At 46.2% G+C, this 8,863-nt stretch overlaps 1 protein-coding gene across 2 annotated transcripts; it reads left to right on the plus strand.

Moving 5' to 3' along the window:
* The first annotated feature begins 1,263 nt into the window (after positions 1-1,263).
* isl1a (ISL LIM homeobox 1a) lies at positions 1,264-6,790 on the plus strand. 2 transcript variants are annotated; one of them, XM_055224461.1, is made up of 6 exons: positions 1,264-1,599; positions 2,176-2,365; positions 3,909-4,168; positions 4,809-5,095; positions 5,506-5,673; positions 6,130-6,244. In XM_055224461.1, the coding sequence occupies exons 1-6, from the start codon at positions 1,572-1,574 to the stop codon at positions 6,202-6,204; spliced, it is 1,008 nt and encodes a 335-aa protein (XP_055080436.1). In that variant the 5' UTR covers positions 1,264-1,571; the 3' UTR covers positions 6,205-6,244. The 2 variants fall into 2 exon arrangements, with proteins under 2 accessions (XP_055080436.1, XP_033828768.1); XM_033972877.2 differs by lacking the exon at positions 6,130-6,244 and adding an exon at positions 6,274-6,790 and having other exon boundaries at positions 1,281-1,599.
* The last annotated feature ends 2,073 nt before the right edge of the window (positions 6,791-8,863 follow it).

An 8,863-nucleotide genomic window follows, 5' to 3' on the forward strand; every position in this document is an offset into this window, starting at 1 on the left:
TGCCGCTAGAAAAGTACTTTCAAAAGTAATTTATTTTAAAAGACACTCACGTAAATGTAACTGAGGAAATGTAACTACCCACCTCTAGTTTGTAAAGCATCTTAACCAAAAAAGCATTTGACGTATTATACTGTCTATATACTATAGACAGTATATCGACTATATACAGCTTTGTTTATGTGAAGTAAATTATAGATATTTGGAGACAGTAGAAATGTACTCATACTGTCATAGTTGTTCTCAGCCTCTTCAAATAGTGGTGTCCCTTTCAGTTTTGAGTCATATTTTCCCTCTGGTCATTGTTGTTTAAACCTCACTGTAAAAACTTCAATCACCCATGCATCAATATCTGTATACACCAAAAGTACAAAAATATGATTTTGATTTTATTGACTGTTAATATGCATTCAGTCAGGGCATCTTACCTTAAAGGAACTGTATGTAGCCAGCCTGGGTCTTAACCTGCAGATAGAAGACACACACAAGTTTTTCTCATTCAGTATATTGAGAATATGCCATAGTATATGCCTCATGTAAAAGCTCCTGAATTCACTCACTGAGCTGCAGAGGCGGCACTAACACTGATTTATGATTGGCTGGAGGTGCTGGGGTTTAGGTAAGAGAATCCTTTTAGGTTTAAGGCAACTGGATTTCAGCATTGAATGAGAGACTCATGTGAGGCTCATTCTGCTTTCTAAATGGATAATCATCTTGGGAACTAAAACAAAAAATTATGACGCAAATAAATAGGCCGTCATGTCCACTGACTTGTAACGAAGAATAATAAATCAGCATCACTATTATTATCACCAAAAGTTATGTTTGATGTGAACATGTTTAGCAGGTGGCAAATCTCCACCAGGAAAGTCACATGGTGCACTCATGAACTGGCCATACCTGGTTGTCAATGCTCAGTCTTATCTCTGAAGCGAAGCAGAACTGGGCCCGTTTTTCAATGTAACCTGTTTCTTGCAATTAAAAAATCCCTGTAATTGAGTAAAGAAAATACGATATGGTGAAACATTCTAGGCAAAGTAGTAACATCTCTATAGAAACTAGCAGGTGACAGACATTGGCGTGTCCCTGTGTCCCTGTGCTCAGTCCTCTCCTTGAGCACGTGGATCTATGTCGACGCCAGGGGGCGTGTCTGCGCTCAGTCTCGCAGCTGTAGGCCTATGGATCTCTCATATCGTTCATACCTGAGGGGACATGAACATTCACCTGACTGTCCCCGCACAGACAGAGACGTGCGCGCGTGACCGTGCACGTTTGGAGAAAACTGTCTCCTTTAGTCTGGAGCCCCTCAGAGGCAGAAGCACAGGCGCGTGCGTGTGTGCGCGTGGATGCAGCCAATCAGCTGCGGGCGCAGATGACGTACCGCTGTCCTGCGTCAGCCCCAAGCGCCGCGAGCTTCTGGACTCCACACACACTGCAGACTGCGAGACCCGCACCAGGACCCGCACCAGGACCCGCAGCCGGACCCGCGCCAGGACCCAGGAGTAGTGCAGCCCGAGACAGTGGACCTCACCGCGGCCTTCTTCACAGACCTGGACTCGGACTGGGACTCGGACATGGGAGACATGGGGGACCCGCCGAAAAGTAAGAGCAAAGCGGACACCTGTCAGGCCTGTGCTGTGGTCCCCGGTGCATCGAGACAAATAGTGGTCAGAAATAACATCATGTTATCCGCATATAAAGTTTTTTTTTTTTCATTTTTTTTTTTCGTTTTTTTTTCAAAACATGAGTGAGCTTAAAGATCTGAAATAATGGATAGAATTATGGATGCGTTTTATGTTAAATGTTTAAGTATACCTGCAAATATGACAGACATTTTATAACACATAAGATCTACTATAATGAATGTAAATTTGTCAAAAGTCACAATTGATTAATTCATTATCCAAATTTCAATTTCGCAATTTACCAACTTAAATTTCTCTCGACATCAAATTATTATTATTATTATTATTATTATTATTATTATTATTATTATTATTGGTGATAATTATTATTGATTTATATATTAGGTTAGTAGGTTATGCGCTCCAGATGTCTCTGTGTAATAACACGTATAAGGCCTTGGCTGAGTGAAACTTTACTGAGAATGATAATGCCGCTGTCAGAGCGATGATAAAATGCCGTGTGATTGTCTCTAATGAGAGCGTCTTGTTGCAGAAAAGCGGCTCGTCTCGCTGTGCGTGGGCTGCGGAAACCAGATCCACGACCAGTACATCCTGCGCGTGTCCCCGGACCTGGAGTGGCACGCGGCTTGTCTCAAGTGCGCGGAGTGCAACCAATACCTGGACGAGTCTTGTACGTGCTTCGTGCGGGACGGAAAGACCTACTGTAAACGGGACTATATCAGGTACGAGCCCGGAGCGCGCAGGACGGTGCCCCGGGGCGAGTGAGGCTTCCCCCGGCTCATTGTGAGCATCTGCCGGCTGAGCGCGTCTTTTTCTGGGCCCACTGAGCATCCCTGGCTGAGCTATTCCCCGGTTATGTCCGTCCTGCTCCGGGCAGTGCTCCTCACGGGACCTGGACAATAGCAGCGCTTCTTTGGATTAAACCGTTTAAAAAAGCTCGGTCCCCGGGCAGCGACAGACTTCAGTGGTGACGCACATATGATCACATTTCGTAAAGAGATGTGAGATGAACAGGATACAGTCAAACATTTGAACACGTTTGACCTTAAACCAAACAAAAACCAGGACAAAATGAGAAGCGGCTGCGCATTCTGTGGACACGGGCAGCTTTACGCACGGCGGTTTTTAAACAAGTTTGTAATTCCGCAACAAACTCACTGCTCCGACGTGTTCAAATGACATCAGAGCATTGTGTTTTTGTTTAATCAAAACAAATGAATAATTCTATGAAAATGTTCTATTCAAAGCTTGCTTAAATAAGATGAAATGATCGACTTTACGCATCTACAAAGCGTGACGCACAAGTGTTACAAAAAGGTGCTGTTATTTCCACAAATACCGAGCGTTTGAGCGCACCAGAGGCTTTGCTGTTTGAGTTCATCCCGCAGTTTTAACAGCTCATTTAAACCAAAGGAAAAGGCGCTGCATCGCGATTTTACAAACATGCTCCGAAAATGTTTAGGGCGATAAGAAAACATAACTCCTCAATGAAATGAAGAATTTAACCATTTGGAGCACAGAATTAAAAGATTATTTCCGCCTACAGAAACGTGCTGAATCCACTGTAGCAACGACGACGCCTTCAGTAATTGTTTTGATACTAAACTCCTCTCTTTAGGCTTAGTGTTGTCTCAAGTATATGCTGCATTTACATTCAGTAGATCCTAACGCGTATATTTTTGTGGGGAAGCTCGTCTGGTTCCGATGTGCCGAGCGCATGTGGTTCCGATGTGCCGAGAACGCCACGGGCCCGCGCTGGTTCTGCCCGCGGTGCTCTCATCAGCCATAGTCTCATCAGAGCCGGGGGAGTTTGGACAAACACACTTTGAACGTGTTTTAGTGACACTGAGCTTATGGAATAATAAAGACCAGTAGATATTTTCCATAAGGGGAGCACAGACCAAACGACAGTCCAGAACCTCGAGCCTTAACTCGGACCCAGGCCAAGTTTTCCGGAACATACGACCAGTCCAGGATCATTGGTAGTGATCTATTATCTTTGTATTATCTCTGAAAGTGCTCCCATGCGCACTGCTAGGCTTATCCTACTTTATTTAGACAAAGCACCGCGGCAAAAAAGTCTTGATGTGATCCACGTCGGACAGAATCACACTGATAAGACAATATATCCGCCACTGTTTGTTGTAGCCTGTAGTTGTTTTCTTCTCTTTTCTTTTTGTGTTTATTGTACAGTTATTATTAGTATATTCAGTTCAAACGTCTCCGGTTTAGACTGTGAATGACGGTGCGTGTGTGTGTCCGCAGGTTGTACGGAGTCAAATGTGCCAAGTGCAACATCGGCTTCAGTAAGAACGACTTCGTCATGCGCGCACGAGCGCAGGTCTACCACATCGAGTGTTTCCGTTGCGTGGCGTGCAGTCGCCAGCTCATCCCCGGGGACGAGTTCGCGCTGCGCGAGGATGGCCTGTTCTGCCGCGCGGACCATGACGTGGTGGAGCGCGCGACCCTGGGCCCCGGGGACCCCCTGAGTCCGCTGCACCCCGCCAGACCACTGCAGATGGCAGGTAGGAGCGTTTTTTCTGTGGACTATGCACGTGCGCGCGCGCGCGCGCGTGTGTGTGTGTATGAGCGCGCAGGAGTACAGTTCCATTATTATACCATAACAACTCTTTTTATAAAACACTTTGCAGCTGGTCAAAGAGTCATAACAAAGTTTTCACTTTTATTCTACAAGTGACAAAATATCATATTATAGTCCTCATGATATAAGTGCAATGACGCTGTGAGCATCTGTGCAGAGCTCTTCTCAGAGACAGGCTTGGGGCACAAAGGGTTTTAAACCTACTGTGTGTGTCCTCACTGTGTATTCAAGTCAAAGTCCTTAGTCTGTAGCGATGATGGAAACACAAAACCTGCATGTTTGATCCATAGACTCATGTAGATCATACATGGCCTGCAGGCTCACAGGCCCACACAGTCTGATGGACCTGCTGTACTGAGTTCCATGTGTGTAGGGCTAACCTGCTGTCTGTGAAGGTCCTGTGATGTCTGTACTTGCTGTCTGTACTTATGATGTATGTACCTGCTGTCTGCTGCTGTCTGCTGCTGTCTGTACTTGCTGTGTGGTGCTGTCTGAACCTGTGATGTCTTTACCTGATGTCATGTTATCTGTATGATAGTCCCTTACTGTCTTGTTCTCTGCAGCGGAGCCGGTGTCGGCGCGGCAGCCTGCCCTCCGGCCTCATGTGCACAAACAGCCGGAGAAGACTACGCGAGTGCGTACGGTACTTAATGAGAAGCAGCTCCACACTCTGCGCACGTGCTACAACGCTAACCCCCGACCTGATGCCCTCATGAAAGAGCAGCTGGTGGAGATGACCGGCCTCAGCCCAAGGGTCATCCGTGTCTGGTTCCAGAACAAACGCTGCAAAGACAAGAAGAGAAGCATCCTCATGAAGCAACTACAGCAGCAGCAGCCCAACGACAAGACGGTACAGCACCCAGCACCTGCGTGACATCCATATCACACCCACAACACAGCATGCATACAACACCCAACAGCACCTACAGAAGCAGCGGCCCAACAACTGGACGGCACAGCACCCAAGTGACACCCAAATGACAGTCATAACGCACCCATACTTGACTCCGATACAGCACCCATACAGCACCCACAACATGGCACCTAATATGAAGCATCTATAGCAGTACAGCACAATGAAAAGACGGTATGGCGCCGAGCACCCACATGACACCCACCTGACACCCATACAGCAGCTCATCGTCCATCCATACATAAATACATCTTATACAACTCCCCTATGACACCCAACACATTTGGTCCTGCTAACACAGTGTTAAAAATGAAAGGTCCCAAGCCTGATGGTGCTTGTCCCCACAGAACATCCAGGGTATGACGGGGACTCCCATGGTGGCAGCCAGCCCGGAGCGCCACGATGGAGGTCTGCAGGCCAACCCTGTGGAGGTGCAGACGTACCAGCCCCCCTGGAAGGTCCTCAGTGAGTTCGCCCTGCAGAGCGAGCTGGAGCAGCCCGCCTTCCAGCAACTGGTGAGGTTCTCGTGCACACTCCTCTGCACGCGCACACTCCTTTGCACGTGCAAACATTACATGTACACTGACTGGACAGGGCATGCACACATTCAGCAAAGATCTGAGCTCCAGAGACATGTTCCTAAGACCATGCACGCTTTGCCTTAGGAGCGTGCAAAATGAAACATACAATATCAAATATTGTGAATTAAATCATTGTTTAATTAAATTTCTCGTTGATTAATGATCAACATCTTTTTCTGTAGAAGACTACAGAATACTGAATATTGATTTGTGTAATGACCACAGTGTCCAGGTTTTAGACACTTCTGAGAGTGAGAGATCTGCCAGTACCTGACATTTTAGTCCAAACGGAGAGATCGGAAAATACTGTCATATTTTCATAGTTGCGACTTGGATCACTATTGTACACACTACTACTCAACTCATGTGGCTGTATTTTTATTTGCTCAGATCCTGTCACAGAAGTTTCTGATATCCGCGCCAAAAGTGCAGTGGCTTAGACTTTCACTCTGCCCCCCGCGGTGACGGCAGATCCGCCCCGGGGGGTCGCTCACTCTCTGCCTGGCCTCACTCACCTCCTCTCGGTCTCCGCAGGTCAGCTTCTCGGAGGGAGGCCCCGGTTCCAACTCGACAGGCAGCGAGGTGGCATCCATGTCGTCGCAGCTGCCGGACACGCCCAACAGCATGGTGTCCAGCCCCATAGAGGCCTGAGCGGACACGTGCATGCGCGGTGACCACCTCATGGCCTGAGCGGACACGCGCACCGCGTGGCTGTACACTGTGAAGACAATCAAGGATTATTCCTGACGTTATACCGACGGAGCCTCACGGGCGTTTGCCGCCAGAGACTCGGGACGTCCCGGGGACTTTTTTTTGCCAAACCCCGTCCAGTTGGGCCGCGCGCAGACTCACTCTCGGGACGGACGAGAGAGCACTCCTCCGGGCATGGCCGCGCGCACGGCCGCGCGCTCCCGGACCTGTCTCCGTGTGTCCGAGCTCTTCTGTTCCAAAGATGTTTATTTGTTAGCTCCGGAAGAACATGTTCGTTTGGTCCCGTGCAACAAGATTTATGATTATTTATTATTTATTGTCAAAGCATTTGCCACATTTTGTGTAACTTTCTTAAGTGAAGTAAAAGAGAAAAGAAACGTCTTCGACTGGTTCTGTCCGAAGGTAACGCTTTTCCTTCTGTTCATCATCACATTACGTCACGGGGAACAGGCTTTTTATTTTTGTTATGGGATTTATACATTTTACCCCGTCTCATTTTTAATCTAATCCTTTTCCTCGTGATAAAGCGCACGCGCTGTCCGCTGTGTTGTGGCTGTAGACGCGGTAAACGGCGCAGCGCAGGCTGGAGCCGGGCCCGTGAGGCCTTATATGAGACACGGAGCGAACCTGATCCTCGGTATTGACGCGCGTCGGAGGAAAAGTGTCAACAAATATGACTCTCCTCGTGACTATGAACTGCATGGCTGCGCGCACGCGCTCGGCTGTCTCAGTAAGCGCGTAATACGCACGGACACGTTTGAGCTCAGGAATTATGAAAATGGTGAGGCCCCGCGTATGAAATATTAATTTGACTACCCCTACATTTAGAACATGCGCAGGCGTCACACCCAGGTCCCTTTAGACTGTAGTTCTGTTCACGGTCATTATGCACAACGACACGGGGCTTCGGCCGAGGCGCGCACCACCTAAACGAGACACTTAGGCCCAACGAATGTAGTCTATATCTGAAATAAAAAGTTAGAAATAAAACAACACAGTCAAATGAAATTTAAAGGAAAGAATAAATCCTAACACCACGGAACACAAGTGAATGATCTGAACAGAGCTTTGGCTGTACATAGTTTGATTAAATATAGGATTCATATTGTTAAACTGTCCATGTCCTGCCCCAGAGCTCCTCTGGTCTTCTGATGTGATGTACTAACACAGAGCCAGCGTCCTCTGGAACATCTTAAAACATCACTTTATACAAAAGACAGTTCTCTACAGAATAATGATAGTTTCTTTTATTTCATTATTATCTTAAAGATCAACACAGATCCTTCTCAACTGTAGGCATTTGTGTTACATTAGAGAAGACTGGTTCCCCACCTGAGAGCCGCACCAGGAGACTGCAGCCTGTGGAGCTGTGCAGAGCTCTCATAAAAGGATTAGGAGTAATACATATTACATGTCTCTGCCATTGTAAATTGTACTTATGTCCAATTTTGTGTACTTAAATGTATCATAATTATGTTTTACAGGTGTCTACATTTTTGGGGGGAAACAGGCAGAATAATATTTTAAAACAATGTCTGAGAACAGTATAGAAAGTTACCAGTGTCACCACAAATGAAGGATTCATATACAAAAATGATATGAAAAGGATTTTCTGACCATTGTAATTCTGTGGTTCTAGATAGTGAGTAATACAGGAAATTGACAGACTACAAAAAAGTGTCAACCAGGTATTGTTTAAGTACTAATAGGCTACCTAAAAATACAAAAGTACCCAGCCCTACTCGTCCATGTACACAGCTTGTCCACCTAATAATCATTTAAATGAGGAGTGCAAGATTATTTGCAATCAAACTGAAATTGCAGTTTTTGAAGTACCATAATTTCCTTTACAAACAAAACCTCCTGTCTTATTGTGCATATAAACTGCTAACTCTGTAGTTTAGATCTGTTCAAACATGTTCAGGAATGTGATTCTTGTATTAGACTTTTTGTCAATTCTTCTGGACGTGTAAAATGAGAAATTTGAACAGAATCCTATTATTAAAACACAAATCGCAAATCTAATCAGAATACTTATCAGAAAAATCACAATTAGATATTTTTCCTAAATTGCTCAGGCCTAATTTAAACCACTTTGTCAGCCATGTTTGGATGCAGTGGTCACATGGAAGACTTTATTAAGTGATTGATTTAGTTGGTGCTTCGGCTTTTATAATTCCCCTCTCCGCCCTCGTCTCAGGCTCCGTCTGATCCTGGTCTGATCCGAGCGTTCCGAGCACAGGGAGAAAAGCTGCTCGTTCCTGATGGTTAATAATTCATGGGCTTTGGAGTAGGACATTTGCCATTGTTCCGTGATGGCCTGGTTTGTCAAAAGGCTCTCACAGACCTAGCGAGGAAGAGGAGGACGAGGAGGAGGAGGAGTAGGAAGAGGAGGTAAACTGGATATGAAGGG

Source organism: Periophthalmus magnuspinnatus, chromosome 9 (genome assembly GCF_009829125.3).
Source record: "Periophthalmus magnuspinnatus isolate fPerMag1 chromosome 9, fPerMag1.2.pri, whole genome shotgun sequence".
NCBI lineage: Eukaryota > Metazoa > Chordata > Actinopteri > Gobiiformes > Gobiidae > Periophthalmus > Periophthalmus magnuspinnatus.